The following is a 19809-nucleotide window of genomic DNA, read 5'->3' as shown; positions in this document are numbered from 1 at the left end:
TTAATTGTGCAGGGAAGGGTTTGGAGTGTGAAAAGAGGTATACTGAAAAGGGATGTGTAAAAAGGATTAACAGTAGAATGTAGGGAATGGCTCAGTGATTAAAACCCTGGCTGCTCGTCCAGAGGACCCAAGTTTGATTCTCAGCCCCCAGGTGGTTACTAACAACCATCTGCAACCCTAGTTTCTAGGTATCTAACGCCCTTTTCTGGTCTCTGCAGGCACTGCATGCATGTGGTAACTGCAGGCAAAACACCCGTAACACAACATTTTTTAAAAAAGGTTAAATTCAGGTGGATCTCTGTGAGTTCAAGGCCAGCCTGGTCTACAGAGTGAGATCCAGGACAGGCTCCAAAACTACACAGAGAAACCCTGTCTTGAAAAAAAGAAAAAAGTTAATTTTTTTTTTAAGAAGGACTGAGTAAATAACTGAAAATAATGCAGCTGATTAACAAAAAGAGGAGGTGGTAGCCACGCCACTTTTGAAGAGAGCAGAGCCAGGGTCTCTCTCCGTGTTCTGTGTCTTCTCTTGCTTCCCTTTCCTTCCCCCTTTCTCTCCTGTCTTCTCACAAGTGAGAAACAAATAAGTTATCAAGATTTAGACGAGTGGCTGGCCCTGCCATGTGCAATCCCTGTCCACGGCCCTGGAGATGAAGCTGGGCTTGGAGTCAGAGACTGCAGGGTCCTGTGACTTCTCAGAGTCCTGTGGACAATGGCTGAGGGGACAAACCATATGGGAAACGAGGAAAAAATAAACAAACCAAGTGGGCAGAATTTGTTAGCAATGTGACGGAGGCAAGACCCTTATAGATCGCCTTGCTGGAATTCATGCACACCACCTCCATTTATAATCATTGGGGGTGAGGGGCAGAATGGCAGCTACGACACATATTTAGAAACCCATCCAGAATCCTGAATCTAATTACCATTTCCCCAGACCAGACCCTGGCTCTTCCAATTGTTGCCTAGACATGGTTCTACTTTCCTTGATTTTCTGCAAACGAACCTTTTGAACTGTGCTAAAAGAAAGCAAGCGTGCCTCTCAAGTATAAATCCCTTTCATCACTGGGGAAAGCCTTCTCCCTCCTTCCCAAAGGGGCCAGAAATTAAGATACGAAAGTTCCTGTGCACAAATCTACAGGGTGGAAACTTCTGTATCTATAAATGCCATGTTAGTCAAATACTGAGTGGGTGGTGGTATTCGGAAAAGCCCCATTAGCTTTTAAAAGCACTGCTCTCTCTTCTATCGCCCTTAGCAGGTTCACAGACACAGCGGCCTTTTATGTACAGACCAAGAGCCCCAGTGTGGGCAAGGGTGATCTTTCTGTTGACTTTCTCATGGCCTTGGCAGTGATCTCTGGTTTGAGGGGGGCAGAACCTAATCCCTGGCTTCTCCAGCAGCTGAAAATTACCTCTAGGTTCCCGGAAAATCAGCCTAGGAATCCCGTACAAGCGAAAGGCAGTATAAGGTGATGGGGAGTCACTGAATGAAGGACAGAAGTGTGCATTGAGAGTGTGTCGCCTGCCTCACAGATGAGACTCAAAGTACAAAAGAGAACAAACGCTGAACAGTATGTTCACCGGGCTGGGGCGCTGGCCGCATCTGTGGAGGGCTGGAGAGCCACTCCATCTGTAGAGGGCTGGAGCACTGGCCGAATCTGTAGAGGGCTGGAGCACTGGCCACATCTGTAGAGGGCTGGAGCACTGGCCACATCTGTAGAGGCCTGGAGCACTGACCACATCTGTAGAGGGCTGGAGCACTGGCCACATCTGTAGAGGGCTGGAGCACTGGCCACATCTGTAGAGGGCTGGAGCACTGGCCACATCTGTAGAGGGCTTGTCTTGCAAGCACAGGGGTCTGAGTTGGATCTCCAGAACCCGTTTTTAAAATGCTAGGTGCAGCTGGGCAGTGGCGGCTCACACCTTTAATCCCAGCACTTGTGAGGCAGAGCCAGGCAGATCTCTGTGAGTTTGAGGCCAGCCTGGGCTACAGAGAAACCCTGTCTAAAAAAAAAAAAAAGCTAGATGCACACTTGTAACCTTAGCTCTGGGGAAGCAGAGACAGCAGATTTTGAGGCTGCTGGCCAACTAGTATATCTGACAAGCTCTAGGCTAGAGATACACACACACACACACACACACACACACACACACACAATGAGATAGGCAGCTGAGGAATGACTCCATAGGTTGTTGTCTGGCCTCCATACACACAAACACCCTCCACACATATTAAGACCCCCACACAAATACACATAATAATTTTGTGTGGTTTATATCTATGTGTGTGTGTGTGTGCGCGCGCGCGCGCGCGCGCGCGCGCGTGCGTGTGAATGTCTACACACGTGTGTATGTATATGGAGAGGCCAGAGGTGGACATCAGGTGTCTTCAATCATTCCCCTTCTCACTTTTGAGTCAGGGTCTCTCACTGAACTGAAGCTTCACTGTTTCACCAAGGCTAGCTGGCCGGGGAGCTCCAGCCATCTACCTGCCTCCATCTCTTACCACAGCTTACACCTTGGACTGTGTTACTTAGCTACGTGATCTCATTCAATGCTTTTCCACAGCTCAGTGATGCAGACCCTTTGGGGACCCTGATTTTACAGGAGGAACATAATAAGGCTTTGAGAAATCAAGTGCCTCCTCTCTCGTGGTTGACAAAAGGAAACATGAGAGTCATACAAACTTCAACATCCAAAGTCTAAACTGTTAAGTTATGGTGATATTTCTTAGACCTGGTCACAGGGCTAAGAAACGCTTCGGTTAGCACTAAAAGCAAGTCAGGGATACCCAGTCTAGTACATTACACCACCACACTCTAGAGAAAAATATGAGAAAAACAAAAATAAAACTAACTATTGAACCAAAGTGTCCCCACTATAGCCCGGAGCTGTCTGGCCCAGGGAGACCCTGTTGTGGCCATGCTTAGTGTTGTAGAGTATTATTATTTTAAGGTGTGTTACTTTTGTTTATGTAGCATTTGTTTAACTCTGTGGAGCTGTGTTCCTGTGCCTAAGACACCTGATGGTCTAATGAAGAACTGAACGGCCAATAGCAAGGCAGGAGAAAGGATAGGTGGGGCTGGCAGGCAGAGAGACTATATAGAGGGAGAAATCTGGGAGGAAAAAAGATCAAAGAAGGAGCCAGAGAAGAAGGAGAAGGACTCCAGGGGCCAGCCACCCAGCTACACAGCCAGCCATGGAGTAAGAGTAAGATTCACAGAAGTAAGAGAATGGGAAAAGCCCAGAGGCAAAAGGTAGACAGGATAATTTAAGGTAAGGAAAGCTGGTGAGAAGGCTAAGGCCGGATATTTATACGTAATAATAAACCTCTATGTGTGATTTATTTGGGAGCTGGGTGGTGGCCCCCCAAAAGAGCAAAAAAAAAGTCAGCTCTGCTTTAGCAAGTGCCTTGGGATCGGATCAATGATCAAATCCACAGAGCCTATCCCACTACAGACCTGTGACTGGGGTTAGAAAGGATTCTCTCGTTAGCTCTTCATAAACCTTCTATAAGGTTCTGTGTTAAGAAGGTATCGTGGGATAAGAGGCCCAAAGTTCCCGTTTGTCAAAACTGCTTCATTCCCTCAAGCATTCAGTTTTTCTCCATGAATTCTCAAATGTTAATGACCAGAGGATGTTTCTTCAGCTCTTTTTCTCACAGAAGTGTTTTGTTGTTGCTGTTTTGGGATTTTGTTTGTTTTGCTGTTTTGTTTGTTTGTTTGGTGTGTGTGTGTGTGTGTGTGTGTGTGTGTGTGTGTGTGTGTGTGTGTGTGTGTGTTTGAGACAGGGTTTCTCTGTGTACCCCTGGCTGTCCTGGATCTCTGTAGACCAGGCTGGCCTCAGAACTCAGAGATCTGCCTGCCTCTGCTCCACCACCGCCCGGCACACAGAAGTGTTTTGTAATGCAGATGTTGTAAAACCTCTTACAAGCCTGGATGCTGTGCCTGGCAGGTCCCTGGGGAACTCACTTTAGCTTTAGCTGGATTCCCATGGTTAAGGCGCCTCCTCTTGACACAGCCCCCCGCTGTGGGCTGGGTTCCCATTCCCATCCTGGCTGCTCCCTGCAGTGAGATTCTGCTCTTCCACATTTTTTCATTGATTGATTGATTGATTGATTGATGTCAAGCCACCTCCTCTAAACCGCTGCTTTCACAGCGTCTCCTCTGATGGCGGATGTTTGACGTCTTTAACAAGCTTAGTGCCTTTGTGCCCGCAGGCCATGCCCCTGGAAAATGAGCTGCTCTGGGCGTCATCTGCATCTGCAGGAGCTCATGATACTGTCCCCGAATGATGAGAAGATTCGGGTTCAGAGAGTCCAGGTGACTGACACTAGATCCCACACCCGATGACGGATGAACCTGAGCCTCTAACCTGAACTTTCATTTTTTTTTTTTCAGTTAAAAAGAAACAAGACGGGGGGCCGCTGTTTGTATCAGAAAGTATACAGTTTACAGCAACACTGAGCAGAAAGTACAGCCTCCCCCATGTTCCCCCTGCAATTATGTTTTTCCTTTCTTTAAAATTACTTTGGAGGTCTTTTAAATTTAAAAAACTAGTCCTAAACTCACTTTCGAGAATAAATGGGTAAAAATGGCTAACATACTTTAACAGAGAAAGAGCAGCCAGTGCGGACTTGTTGCACAGATTCAAGAGAGTAACAATTAGCATTTACTTAGTACTACTCGTGGAAGAGTCTTTACAATAACCTTACATCAAAATGCCTGTTGTTGTTCCCATTTTACAGATGAGAAAAGTGAGGCACAGGGGAAAAACAGGTGATTTTTCTCAAGGTCACTGGAGTTGATTGAGCTGGGATTTTACCCCTATCTGTTAGACACCTCGTCTGCCCTTCTCATGTTTACATAGCCTGGATAACAGAAGTATGGTGAAGACTTGATGTACGTAAGGATGATACAGTGGAACCAAGACAGATCATCAGGGATGGGGGGTGCGTTCGGTAAATGGCCCTAGGGAGACAGTGGGGTGTCATCGTTGTTCAGCACACAGGTCTGGGGATCAGACAGCCCTAAGTGAAGACAGCAGCTCGCCCACTTCCTAGGGCTCTCCTTGGCATACAAACAGCAGGCAACTTGGTGGAGAGGGCCTGGCTAGTGGGCACGGGGTACCGGAGTCAATTCCCGGGATGACACACACACCACACCAAACAGAAGAAAACCTCACGGGAGTGCGTGAGGGTTTCACACTGGGCCTTACCCAACATGAGCCTTTTGTAGACTTTATTATTATCGGCACTCGGCAATCATCACCATCGACAAGGCAGGCAAGGAGCTGTCATCTCACTACCTTACACCATATACACAGACGTTCCCGTTAGCTGGGGGGTGGGGGTAAGAGGGGGGCTGCAATGGCGATCAAGGCAGTAAGGGGCTTGCTGTGCGAGAACGAAGATGCTCGTTTAGTCCCTAGATCCCACCCGAAAGCTGGGCGTGCTGGGGCACACCTGTAACTCCAGCGCTGGGGAGGCAGAGGGAGAAGAACCCCTGGGGCCTGCTGGCCGCCCCGTCTAGCAAAATTGGCCAGCAGCGGGTTCAGTGAGAGACCCTGTCTCAAAAAGAAGGTAGTCTTTAATTGCAGCAGAGGCTCTCGGATCTCTGTGAGTTCAAGGCCAGCCTGGTCAGCCAAGAGAGCTCTAGGTTGGTCAGGGCCGTGCCTCGAGATCCTGTCGCAAAAACAATAACAATAAAATAAGGTGGAGAACAACTTAGAGGGACAGTCTGCGTTGACCTGTGACCTTCTTGTGCACCGGCATACATGCTTGCACACTCTCGCATGTGAGAATATGCGTGCACACACAAAAAGAATAGAAAGTAGGCCAGCACCAGGGAGACAGAGGCGGGTGGATCTCTGTGAGTTCGAGGCCAGCCTGGTCTACAAAGTAAGTTCCAGGACAGCCAGGACTACACAGAGAAACCCCGTCTCAAAACACCACCACCCCCAATTTTTTTTTAAAAAATTAATTAATTAATTTAAAATAAGAGGTGGGGCTTCTCTTACATTGTTATGGAGGGCTAGTAGACATGATTTTCTGGAAAGCAAATGGCAATATGTCTCTAGAACCTTAAATGCTTGTATCTTCTTAACAAGCTCTGCTTCCAACAGACTCTCTTCAAGAAGACCCACACACACACACAAACACAAACATGTTCAGGGTGGTTGTAGAAATGTAGATGGTTTAAAAACCCTCAGGAGCCACCTCTGCTTGGGAACCTGAGCAGCCAGTTAACATTTTGCTTCTGAAGAATTTAAAAGCACAGGGAAATCTTTGTGGCCAAATGAAGAGAAACAAAATAAAGCAAGATCAAATGGATATTCAAAAGATATTTCTAGGGCTGGAGAAAGAGCTTAGGGGTTAATAGCACTGGCTACTCTTTCAGAGGATCCAGGTTTGAGTCCCAGCACCCACATGGAGGCTCATAACCGTCTGTAACTCCAGTCCCAAGGGATCTGATGCCTTATAAATATACATAAAATACATGTTACGTATCTACTGCATATATGTGTGGAGGACTGGATGGAGAGGTGTATGCATGCATGTTTGGAGAAAACGGTTAAAGAAATATGCCAAAATGTAAAAATAGTATTATCCTGGTAGAAAGATTGTTTTTAATTCCTGTCTTATACTTTCAATTTAAAACAAAACTAAACACTGAGCATGTATTAATTACATTTGCAGGCTACCCCCGCCCGGTGTCACTCATAAGAGACCGGGCAAGGACTACGCACAAAAACAGTAGGCGTTCTGAGTTTTATGTCTAGCTCTGCCTATCTGTAGCATAAGGCTGTGAGCAGAACGCTACACTGCAGGGTACATTAATCTCCTCATCATTAAGAGAGAGATGATTGCAAACCTCTCTCATGGGGCTTCTGGGAGGAGTGTGGGTGTCACGTGCCAAGCGTCAGGCCCGCTGTGTAGCGCAAAGTAATCTCCGATTGTGCCCACCATTATCCCAGCCTCCGCTGATCTCAATGTCCTGAAATGTTCAGGCCCCTGTTGCAGATGACAAGTTCCTTTCACATTGTTTTCACACTAAAAACAACTATAAAATAACACCCTAGCTGCCTTTTATTTCTTTGAGACCCGCCTTTCCTCCCTCTCTCCTCCACATTTTGGAACATGACGCTGTCTTAGTCACCTGACAGAGCCGACAGACTGACCACCTTCATCATGAATCTCCCACGCATTACCAGGAAGTGGAGAGAAGCAGAAAGCAGAGGAGAGGAGGGGAGAGGGGAGTGGAGGGGGGGGGACAGGAGAGGGGGTGGGGGAGGGGAGGAGAGAGGAAGGTGTGTTTGTATATATATATTTTTTTCACATTACAGACATGACGGCAGCGCGATGTGATCACGTGACCCAGGCCCCGTGCCGCAGGCTCCCACATTACTGGAGGACGAAAGAGGCTCCTTACATTTGAACTGTGGCGACCTGCAGTCTCTTCACGGCTGTACTGAGGTCTGCCTTGAATTTCAGCATTTCCCATTTTGAGCAAGGAATCCAACCTTTAAAAAGACAACACACGCATTCAACACCAAAGAGGCAGTTTAAAACATATATACCCCACCAGGACTGGCTGGGTAAACCATGCCACAAGTCTACCAGAGCCTATTTGGAAAGGAAGACATGCCCAATTGTGTTAAACTATGCATAATTGTGCCCTTAAAACCATCTCTTCTCGGGGCTGGAGAGATGGCTCTGAGGTTAAGAGCATTGGCTGCTCTTCCAGAGGACCTGAGTTCAATTCCCAGCACCCACATGGTGGCTCACAACCATCTGTAATGAGGTCTGGTGCCCTCTTCTGGCATGCAGGCAGAACACTGTATACACAACAAATAAATAAATCTTTAAAAACAAAAACAAACAAACAAAAACGATCTCTTCTTGAAGGCATTTGCACTGAAACAGAATGAGAGCTCTAACCCCGAGTGGGTCAACCCCTACAACGCCATCTGAGTCTGTAGATCAGAGTCCCCATCACCCCTGTGCCCAAGACTGGGGACAGAGTCCGATCTGCCAGAGAGAACTCTGGGTCAGTTGCCATCGGATGGATTTTAGGTCTAACGAACTTGAGGAATAAACTCAACATCCCCGCGCTTTTTATTTTTTCCCTCATGTGTAAGATGAGGCACTTGAGTGAGGTGGTATCCAAGCCTCTCTCCGTTCTAATCTTCTCTTGTGAAAATTCTGTCCTTGTAGTAAACAACTACAAAGGCCCCTGGGCAGTTTAGGGAGGGGAGGGGAGGGGTTTAGAAGAGAATCTACCATTTCCTCATTTCATCCCACCAAGTCAATAAATGACAGGGAAATATGGTGGCTCCTCCCACGTGAGCACCATCATCACCATCTAGAATGTTGCCTTGTACAAAGGGAAGAGAGGCAAGTCTCCAGAATGACATGCATGTTCCATCTCCAGGCCCTTGCCTATAGGATCTGCTCTTCGTGTTATTTGTTTTTGTTTTTTTTAAATAACTTATTTATTCTTATTTTATGTGCATTGGTGTTTTCCCTGCATGTATGTCTGTGTGAGGGTGTCAGGTCCCCTGGAACTGGAGTTACAGACAGGTGTGAGCTGCTATGTGGATGCTGGGAATAGAACCCTGGTCCTCTGGAAGAGCAGTCAGTGCTCTTAACCACTGAGCCATCTCTCCAACCCCCTGTTCTTCATTTTACCCATGGCTTTAGTTGAAACCAGCAGGGGGCAGTGTGGCACCTTTGTGTTCACTACCTCCTTGTCCCAGGGTAGCCTAGGTTGGGAACAAACATCACCCTCTCTCACAAGACTATGGAATTTCTTCCCTCCCACTGAATGTGAACCAACTAAAGCTCCCTCACCATCCCTGAGCCGATAAACCAGGTTGACCAACAATATTACTCTGTCTTCCAGGCTATCCATGACTGGGTAGTCTGACTCAAACAGAGCTCATTGAGCAGTACATGGGACTGACATGTGATGCCGAGAGAAAAGAACCCTTCTTCCTAAGCAAGGAACAGATAACTTTAAGAAAGCAGGGACCATTTTCCTCTTCATTTGGTGGGAGCTTGACTATGGAACTCGGCTGCACAGAGGCAGCAGAGCTCCTGGGAGGCTGAGTCCCGCACCTGCCCTGGCCTCTGCTCCTACAGTTCTTCCTTTGCTTCTTGTAAATGATCCCCCTGCTCCCGGGACATGGACAAAGAATTACTGCTTAAGCTACTATGAGTGGAACTGCCTTTTACCAGCAAAAGAGTCCAGACCCAACCACGATCACCTTCAATCAGGCTTATCTTCATAAGATCATAAGAACTAGTCTTGTCTTAGAGACGAAGATTAAATGGACTGCACGCTGGTTTCTGTGGGACCAGATAATGTCCTGGCCGCTCCCAATCCTCAAACCTGCCCTTTGATGACCAAGGCCTGGATCCTTCTCACAGATTACAGAGGGAGCTGGCCACTGACCTGTCATTTGATTGCCTATGAGACACTTCCTGCCTTTGGGGCACTTGAGGAATTCCTGGATATTTACGTGTTGGAGTTCTGGGGTTCTTCTGTGTTTTTTCCTGCTTGGTGTTTGTCCTATGTACTCTGCTTGGATGCACCAATTTTCTCAACACCTGGCCCACCCTGAGAGCCATGTCAGCCCCAGATTCTGATCCCTGAATACATACTGTGCAGATGGATGGGAACATGGAGACACACCTGGTATCCAAGCGCTTCTCCAAGAATCTCTTAACGTTTCATACGGTTCTTAGGTTTAAGATAAAGGGCCATAGAAAGCAAGCCCGTGGGGCCCAGAGAAGTCCATCTTACTTCCCATGCATTCTCTGACTGCATAGTCCCTGGCTAGATCAGCACCAAGGTTCCCCTTTCCTGACATTCATATATCATCCACTTTGTAAGCGTATCCCAGAGTCCACAGCCTCCTTTCATCTTCTGGAACCGTACTCTTCCTTGGGGCGTCTCCTTGGTAACATTTACAGAGTTTAAGAATGCAAGTTTGCCTTTGGACACACAAACCTTTGTTCTTGGTTCAGAGTAATTTGATACTATGACAGAAGGGTCCTGGGCCTCTCTCTTCCAAGAATATGAACATTATTGCCACCAAACCTGGCTTCTCAGAACCATGAGGGGTAAGCTCCCAGAGTATAGGGTAGTGATGTCAGAGATAGCTAACTCAAAGGGGAGGCCTTTGACAAGCTTACTTGGAACCTGGGAACTTCAGCGGCTCCCTCTGATGGAGGATGCACTAAAAGGACAGCTTAGAAAAACGTCTTGAACTTGGGAAACAGAAGTGACCTCACTCTGATTGCATATCAGAGTTGACCCTGATGAGTATGGGGTCTTACCATTTTGAAAGCAGAACTTGGATTTTAGTGAGAAGTGAATGACCCCGGATATACAGCTCTCCTGGGTGGTCTGGGATACCTGGGGGTGACCAAGTAGAGCTAGAAGGAGGGAAGGTGGAGAGATGTTAGGAGGAGGTGAGGAGAAGGAGGAGCTAAACAACACTAGAACATCAATGGAAAACCAAATGATTGGCAAGTAACATTCCTACCCAGATGCTAATAAAGATTTCAATAAACACCAATAATAGTCTGGTGTGGTGAGATGTGCCTTTACTCCCAGCCCTTGGGAGGCTGAGGCAGGCAGATCTCTGTGAGTTCAAGGCCAGCCTGGTCTATAGAGTGAGACCCTGTCTCAAAAAAAAAAAAAAAAAAAAAAGCCAATAAAATAAGTCCCAATAATAACCCATAAGATGTTTTCAACCATTGGTAACTTAAATGAAACAGCTTTTAAAACTGGAAATGCCTCTGCATAATTTCGTGATTCCTTAAGAAACTGTGAGATGCCAGGCGGTGGTGGCGCACGCCTTTAATCCCAGCACTTGGGAGGCAGAGCCAGGCGGATCTCTGTGAGTTCAAGGCCAGCCTGGGCTACAGAGTGAGATCCAGGAAAGGCACAAAGCTACACAGAGAAACCCTGTCTCAAAAAAGAAAAAAAAAAAAAAAGAGTGAAAGAGAGACCGTGAGATTACAAAGGGCACCATGCTTGGCTTCTTCTGGAGCCTTTACGGCTCTAAAGACTGTTACCTGTCCTGTCGTGGAAATGAAAGATCTAACCTACATGAAACGCTTCACGCACCCTCGTCCTCCCGACACTCAGGACTGCCAAATTCCCTGCTGTCAAGATAAAGCTGGCTGCTGGGGAAGAACTGGTCCGGGATCTTGTTGGTGGGCAGGATTCTGGGAAGTTCCTGCGTGGAGACAGGGCTTCCGAGAATCAAATGTTCATGTAGAACGAGACATATATTAGGAATGTATTAGGCAAAATGCTTGAGAGAACAAGAAGGGAGGGAAGTAGAGGAGATCGGGAGCCACCTCTCAGGCAGTGGCATGAAACTGAGTCCCAGAGAGGAAAAGAGAGAGGAAAGAAAGTTGGTTGGAACATCTGATAGCGCATTGGGGGCCTAAGAGCAGTCAACAGAGCCATGGCGAGTCTTTAAGAGAGAGCTGCTCACAAGTGCCCCATGTCCCCAAGGAATGGGCCAAGAGGAGTGTCTGAACCTTCGGGGTCATCAGACGATTACATTTCCCGTAGCAGAAGAGCGGGAAGGGACACTTTCATGGTGGCTTTCTCCTTTAAGGCGGCTCTCAACTGTCCTTGAGTTTCCTGCATGTGTTTCAACCAAAACTGAATGTTAAGTGAATAATAGACACAAATGCTAACAAAGGGGGCGGGATCTGTTAATGGAAAATACTGCCTAATAATTAAAAAAAAAAAAAAAAAAAAGGCCAGGCTTGGTGGCGCACCCCTTTAATCCCAGCACTCAGGAGGCAGAGGCAGGTGAATCTCTGTGAGTTGGAGGCCAGCCTGGTCTACAAAGTTTCAGGATAGCCAGGGCTACACAGGGAAACTTTGTAAGGGTATCGGCTCAGAACACCTAAGACCCAGTTCTCAGCACAAAGGAGACTTATTTGCCCCAGAGGGACAGAGGCAGGGATAAGAGACAAAGAGAGGAGACAGAGGAAGAGGGAGACAGGGAAGGGAACCAGGGAGAAGGGGAAGGGATGTTTGTCCTGGGGTCAGGGGGATAACGACGAAGGACTGTCTTTGGATAGAGAGGAGACAGATGTGGTGGCCCATAGGAAAATGTGGGTTTATAAAGGGGAAAGGGCAAACCTTTTCAGTTGTTAGGATGAGGTGTTTTGTTTTAATTGGGCATGTTAATTAGGGCAGTCAAAGGGGGCTTTTGATGGCTGGACTTCAGTACTTCAGTAGCTGGACTGAAGGAAGGAGGAAGTGGACAAATAAAGGACTAGACCTTGGTGGCTAGCTGTAGGAATGCAATCCAACGGTTTTTATCGAGGCAGAAGGAATCGGGGAGAAGGGCAAGGCCTGTCAGAACCATGCCCACCATCCTCAAGCTGGCCACAGTCTCTTCAAACTCTGTCTCAATAAATCAAACAAACAAACAAAACCAAAAACAAAAAAACCCAAAAACAAACAAAAAGCAACCAACCAACCAACCAAACAAACAAACAAGAACCAAAACACTAACAAAAAAACCGCCTGTGAAGTTTACTGGCTCCTGACACTAATGTGTCTCTGAGTCCACCCATTTGTCCTCATTCATAGGGTGCTGCTGTGTAAATTTCCTATAGATTGAACATCCTACAGAGAAGTTCCTTAAGCAGGAAGGGAAAGAACTCAAAAGAGCTTCAGGAAGTCCCTGAAGCTGACCAGATTCTCTAGCCCCCTCCTGGCCAGAGTAAGCAATAAAAGCTGAGACTTGGGGGTGGGGGTGGGGGCGGGAGGCTGGGGGAGAACAGGAGGAGGGATGAGAGAAGGATCTGTGGTTGGTATGTAAAATGAATTTTAAAAATTAAAATTAAAAAAAAAAAAAAGCCGAGATTTCCTCTCAGGCAAACAGAGACAGGATTTCACTTTGTACCTCAGGTTTGCCTTGAACTCACAACAGTCATCCTGCCTCAGCCTTGGGAGTGCTGAGATCATAGGTGCACACCCCACCTGGCTCCTCTGTAACTTTGATGGGAACATATATTATCCCTAAATTTTATCTCATAAATCAATGTCTGATTCTTAATTCAAAACTGTATTGATTGCCGTTAAGAGAATCCCAAGGGAGAAGACTATCATGTGCTTTTACACTGTGTTTCTCCTGACAATCATTAGTTAGTACTAGAAATGATTGTTACGAGGTAGATAACACTAAGATCATGCTTTACCATGATCTCACCTACATATGGTCTTGTTCACTTATCATGGAATACTCATAAACACAGCAGGTAGCTCCAACTTACATGGTTTTTCCAAGAGTTTGTTGTGCGCCCCATGAGAAATTTTTCTCGCTTTAACCAGTTGATGTTCCTCTTGAGGGTGCTCCTTGGCGTCTGGGTGGACTTTGCATTCCTTGAAGCTGATGATGGACATGGAGCTGGGACCCCCTCCCAAGTCCCTGTCTCGTTCCAACGTTTTCTTTGGGGATTCGTTCTCGTGAAAATCCTCGATCAGATCTAGCCAGCTGTAAGTCATGAGATTGATGAGTCCCCCAGGAAAAGCCATGCCGTTCTTCGCGTACCTCTTCAATGTCTTTTCGAGTTCGTAGAGTACTTCAGAGGCGATGAGTTTGTACTCTTCAAAGAGGGTCTTATACAAGGACGTTTTGGAGAATTTCGAATTCAAAGGAAACTTGGGAATACTTGGAGGTTCTGAGATGATGAGCGTGTGGGACTTGTCTTCTTTCTCGGGTAAAGCTACTATGTTCTCTTGGGCTTCCTTTGGTTCTGTTGATTCTTCAATTTGGTGACTATAAAAAGATATGTACAAGTATTAAAAAGATCTTACATGCTTTAACCTGTTAATTTGAAGTCTAGACATCCATCTTATAATGTATAACACCTGGGGCTGGCTGGAGAGATGGCTCAGAGGTTAAGAGCACTGGCTGCTCTTCCAGAGGTCGGGCCTGAGTTCAATTCCCAGCAACCACATGGTGGCTCACAACCATCTATAATGAGATCTAGCGCCCTCTTCTGGTGTGCAGGTGTACATGCAGACAGAACACTGTATACGTAAATCAAGAAATCTTTAAATGCATAACACCTTGTATAAAGTGGCTTGCTGAAACTTTGCTATTATCAGGGGGAAAAGTTGTAGAAGAATGCTTTGTAGGTGTGGTGCTTTGAAAGTAAAAGGTCCCCATAGGACCATAGGGAGTGGCACTCTTAGGAGGTATGGCTTTGTTGAAGTAGGTGGTGTTGGAGGAAGTGTGTCACTGGCAGCGAAGGAGGCTTATGCTCAAGCTGCACCCAGTGTGGCACACAATCTCCTTCTGCTGCCTGTAGGTCAAGACGCAGAACTCTCAGCTCCCTCTCCAGCACCACCTGCACGCTGCCATGAAAATCAGGGACTCAAAACTTCTGAAACCGTAAGCCAGCCCCAATTAAGTGTTTTCTTTCTAAGAGTTGCCATGGCCATGGTGTCTCTTCACAGCAATAGAAACCCTAGCTAAGACAGGAGGGAAGGAAATTTAGTGAGCAGTGCTAGAGTCGCACAGTGAGCCAGTCAGGACACTGTCGTTAACACTACCTTACAAGTATGCATGATAGTACCTGTAAAATGACTTCAAAGATAGGATATGGCTGTATGGGTGTATGTAAGTATACAGCGTATTTGATCATAAAAAGACTAAGCCAGTGTCCACCAAAGAGTGGACTGGGGAATTACAGAGTAACTTAATTGTCCCTTCTTTAAACCAGGTGTGATGGCACATACCTTTATTAGAGACACTGTCTCAAAATAATAATAATAATAATAATAATAATAATAATAATATAAAATTTTCTTTTTTTATACTTCTCAAATCTTTTACATAAAATATTTATCATATTAATACACACATGACTAAACACAGTGTGTTTTGTTTATTCATTTGTTTAATTATAAGACACAACACAGGGAGGCAGAGGCAGGTGGATCTCTGTGAGTTCGAGGCCAGCCTGGGCTACCAAGTGAGTTCCAGGGAAGGTGCAAAGCTACACAGAGAAACTCTGTCTAGAAAAAAAAAAAAAAAACACCAAAAAAAAAAAAAAAAAAAAAGACATAACAGAGACTTTCTCCAAAAAGTGTTCCAGGACCGCAAGTATACTGGGTAAATACCATATCTGAAGCACACCCCCAGCTCCTGAATTTCTTATTAGACTTCAGATATGTTCTGTTGTTCCTCAGTCTGTCCTACATGCTTCAGTCATATATTAGGATATTATATTAAATTTCTAAACCATGCAATAGACACAGGCCCATAGGCAGAGCCAACATATACTATGCTTTAAAATTACAAGTGAAATGGTCTTCCTTTTAGTTTTTATCATTTTTCTTTTCTTTCTTTCTTTTTTAATTTATTTACTTTATACATATGGGTGTTTTGCCTGCATGTATATCTGTGTATCACATGTATGCCTATTGCCCACAGAGGCCAGACAAGAGTGCTGGATCCCCTGAGAATGAAGTTACAGATAGACATGAGCTACCATGTAGGTGCTGGGAATCGAACCCAGGTCTTCTGGAAGAGCAGCCAATGCTCTTAACCATTGAGCCATGTCTCCAGTCCTATCTTTTCATATTAGGTTTATAGGCAGCCACTGCCATGCCCAGTTGGTCTTCCCCTCTTGGCTAGAGCACATGGGTATTTCCAAGAAATGTTTCCATAGAGGATAACTGGAGGAGCCGAACAAAGCATAGTCTTAGAATTCTTTAGTTGACATGTAGAAGTTGTGAACATTAATGTACCGTTCTAACATTCACACAATGGAATGTACATTACAACACGTAATTAGTAGATGGGGTGACTGATATATTTATCCTCTCAGTTGTTTATCATTCCTTTGTATTAAGAACATTCAAAAGCCCAGAAAGTGCATGAGGATGGTGGAAGGTAGGGATGGAAAGAGGGTGATTAGAGGGAAAAGATGTGCAGTGTGGTTGGCTGGGAGGAATAACTTCTAATGTCCTACAGCATAGTAGGACAACTATGCCTGAGAACAAGTCGTTTAATATTTTAGAAGGTTATTATTATTATTATTATTGTTGTTGTTGTTTTGTTTGTTTTTCAAGACAGGGTTTCTCTGTGTAGTTTTGGTGCCTGTCCTGGATCTCACTCTGTAGACCAGGCTGGCCTTGAACTCATAGAGATCCACCTGGCTTTGCCTCCCAAGTGCTGGGATTAAAGGCATGTGCCACCGCCGCCCAGTGGTTTTTAATTATGTTTAAAGTGTGTGTGTGTGTGTGTGTGTGTGTGTGTGTGTGTGTGTGTGTGCGCACATGTGTGCAGCCCCCTGAGGCCAGAGGCATCAGACCTCCCTAGACCTGCAGTTGTGTTGTGAGATGCCAGGCATGGGTCCTGGGACCAGGTTCTATTCTGAGCACCCACAGGGCAGCTAACAACTAACTGTAACTCCAGTTCCAATGTATCTGCTGCCCTCTTCTGGCCCCTATGGGTACTGCATACTCACGGAGCACATAAATACAAGCACGTAAACACTCATACTCACAAAGTAAAAACAAATAAACCTTTAAGAAAATAAATTTTAGACATTTTACAAAAAGCTATAATGACCTAACAAGAATATGAAGTGCTATCCAATGTCTGAGAGAAGGTGGCAATCCAAAAAAATAAATTAATTAATTAATCATTGATGATGATGATGATGATGAAATCCACCTCACACTTTTGCAGATGAAGGGTGGGATGCAAAATAATTCACCAATTCTAGAGAAATATCTGAGAAGTTTAGAGAACGATCAGGCCCTCCCAATAGTGTTGTGGGGGGCAATGGCTCAAAATTTGATACCCAGAATCCTTGGGGAAGTAACTTGTTGGGACTCAAAGAGCTGTACCTTAAGAAGAAGAGTTACAATGGGCTTCACAGCACACGGATTTAGTCCCAGCACTCAGGAGGCAGAGGCAGGCGGATCTCTGTGAGTCTGAGGCCAGCCTGGTCTACAGAGCGAGTTCCAGGACAGGGAGGGACACACAGAGAAACGCTGTCTCGAAAAACCAAAAACCAAAACAATACAGAACAGAATCTTTCTTTCTCCCAATATTCATTGGACAAGCATTCCTAGCTCTGGGTCTAGCGGACACTTTCAACCACTGCATAGTCAGGCTTCACGTGACTGCAGAAACTTTTGGTGGGACCTTGCCTTCTCCCCCTGCCCCAGCTAGCAGTGTCCGTCATGGCTCAATAAACTCTCTTAATGCAGCTATCCCACAGCCTTTGGTTTGTATATGTTAGATAACATATATTTTATAGACATTTGGTATACATTACATATATATTAGTATACATTTAGTCTATATTATAACCAATACTTTTTATTACTTTTGCTGTGTTTTATAGGTGGAGACAGGGACTCACACTAAAGCCCAAGCTGGCTCAAACTCGCAGCAAACCTGCTTCAAGCCTCCCTAGTGATGGGATTACAGGCACACATCACCACATTCTGCTTATATGCTTATGTACAATCTTACATATTGGTTTCTTTGGGGTGGTTATTTTATTATTTATTTGTGTGTGTGTGTCTATGTGTATGATTGAGCACACACGTGCAGGTGCCTACAGAGACCCAAGAGGGTGTTGGAGCCCCTGGAGTAACAGGTGTTTGTGAGCCACCTAACATGGGTTCTGGGAACCAAGCGCAGGTCTTTTTTTTTTTTTTTTTTTTTTTTTTTCCCAGAACTGAGGACCAAACCCAGGGCCTTGGGCTTGTTGGGCAAGCGCTCTACCACTGAGCTAAATCCCCAGTCCCCGAGCTCTGGTCTTATACAAGAGCAGCAAGCTCCCTTAACCACTGAGCCACCTCTGCAGCCCCTGTATATTAGTTTTTAAATGATAAAAATCTTGCTGAGAGGGGCCTGGAGAGATGGCTCAGCAGTTAAGAGCAATGAGTGCTCTTCCAAAGGACCCAGGTTCAATTCTCAGCACCTACATGGCCGCTCACAAGTGTCTGTAACTTCAGTTCCTAGGGACTTGACACCCATGGCAAAACACCAATGCACATTAAAAAGAAAAAAAAACCCTAAAAACTGACCTGGGCTCATAGGAGCTCACAGACTCTAGACCAACAGCTAGAGAGCCTGCATGGGACTAACCTAGGCCCTCTGCATGTGTAAGCTTGGTCTGTTCGTAAGGCTCCTAGCAGTGAAAATAGGACCCGTCCCTGGTGCATGAGCTGGCTTTTGGAAACCCATTCCCCATGCCGGGATGCCTCGCCCAGCCTTGATGCAGGGAGAGGACTTGGTCCTGCCTCCACTTGATGTGCCAAGCTTTGTTGATGCCCGTGAGAGGCCCGCCCCTTTCCGAATGGAGACTTGTTGCTCGAAGTTTAAAAGGTCTTATAATAAAACCCCAGAGCCAGACATTGGGGTAAATGCTGAGAGGTCAGAGAGACAGAGGAACAAGCCCCTGCCATGTCTCACCTCTAGGACTCCTCAGCCTGAAAAAACTTCTAGCCGAAAGGGCTTCCTCAGCCGAAAAGCCTTGGGTCCTGTCTCCTCACACCTTGTATACCTCTCTCTAGCCAGCCATCTCTTCCTTCTTAGTGCTGGGATTAAAGGGTGTGTGCTTTACCAAGTACTGGGATTAAAGGTGTGTGCCACCACTCTCCACTCTCTAGAGGGCTCTGTTTCTCTCCTAGACTGAGTCAATCTCATTCCAGGGTGGCTTTGAACTCACAGAGATCCAGACGGATCTCTGCCTCCCAGTGCTGGGATTAAAGGTGTGTGCCATCACTGCCTGGTCTCTATGTTTAGTCTAGTGGCTTGTTCTGTTCTCTCATCTTCAGACAAATTTTATTAGGGAACAATATGTCACCACAGAGACTGAGGAGGAGTGTAGGGAAAGGGTGGTAGATGGGAGAGGGAGGATGTTGGAGTGGGAACAGGAGGAAAGGAGGAAGGGGAAACTGAGGTCGGTATGTAAAATGAATGACAAAATTTAATTCATTAAGAAAATGAGAGTGGGTCTTTTTATGTCCTTTAATATGATTATAGCTTTCAATTTTCTTTGAATATATACATTATTTTATAACATTTTTATAAGAATGTTGGTTAAAGTAAAATTAAAAAAAAAATAAAATAAAAAATCTTACTGAGCCTGATGGTCATTGTGTGCATGAAATAATTTTATGGACTTCCTGGTACTTTTCATGAAATCCCTTGCATTCTCCTAAGGGGCTGCTGTAAAGTGGGCCAGGCCCTGCTGCTTCTCTCTGCTCCTAGTCTGAGATGTCACTTATTGCTCTGAACCAGACTGTGACACAGCAGAGAACTGAGCCGATGCCAGGACCGTGCCCTTGAAGCTCCGAAAGTGTGGGCCACATCACCCTCTTTTCAGCCTGGCGGTGGTGGCGTGTGCTTTTGATCCCATCACTTGGGAGGCAGAGGCAGGTGGATCTCTGTGAGTTAGAAGCCAGCCTGGTCTGCAGAGAGCCGTCCAGGACAGCCAGAGGTACATGGAGAAACCCTGTCTCAAAACAATAACAACAACAACAATAATAATTAATTAATAAACCTTTTCTTTATAAAATTAGTGATTCTGGACTAATTAATTCAGACAAGTTGGAAGGGTTTAGGGTGTGGCTTTTAGGATAAACACTCACCTGAGATGTTCAAGGTTCTGGACTAGATCTTCAACACTGGAAAAATACAGATAAGTGATTTTATTTCTGCTTTACAAATAAACTATAGCATCTAGAAAGTTAAAAGGTGAAATGTCTAGTTCCATTATTTCATTCATCT

General features: G+C 45.6%; 1 protein-coding gene across 6 annotated transcripts in view; it reads right to left on the bottom strand.

Annotated features, from left to right (window-relative positions):
• The window catches only part of LOC107402647 (uncharacterized protein C3orf20-like), a 94581-nt gene that overhangs the window by 66873 nt on the left and 7899 nt on the right, over window positions 1–19809 (bottom strand). For all 6 annotated transcript variants that reach the window (XR_006065213.1, XM_076554635.1, XM_042263274.2 and 3 more), the window contains exons 4-7: window positions 19671–19706; window positions 13316–13821; window positions 10340–10438; window positions 7428–7518 (exon numbers count right to left, since the gene is read on the bottom strand). Coding sequence is in view for 5 of the 6 variants with exons in the window: in XM_076554635.1 (XP_076410750.1) it covers window positions 7428–7518; window positions 10340–10438; window positions 13316–13821; window positions 19671–19706 (732 nt within the window). In the remaining variant the exon portion in view is untranslated. The remainder of the gene's footprint in view (window positions 1–7427; window positions 7519–10339; window positions 10439–13315; window positions 13822–19670; window positions 19707–19809) is intronic.

Source organism: Peromyscus maniculatus, chromosome 18 (genome assembly GCF_049852395.1).
Source record: "Peromyscus maniculatus bairdii isolate BWxNUB_F1_BW_parent chromosome 18, HU_Pman_BW_mat_3.1, whole genome shotgun sequence".
Taxonomy (NCBI): domain Eukaryota; kingdom Metazoa; phylum Chordata; class Mammalia; order Rodentia; family Cricetidae; genus Peromyscus; species Peromyscus maniculatus.
Note: the sequence above shows the minus strand (reverse complement) of the source record. Positions and strands in the feature narration are given on the sequence as shown.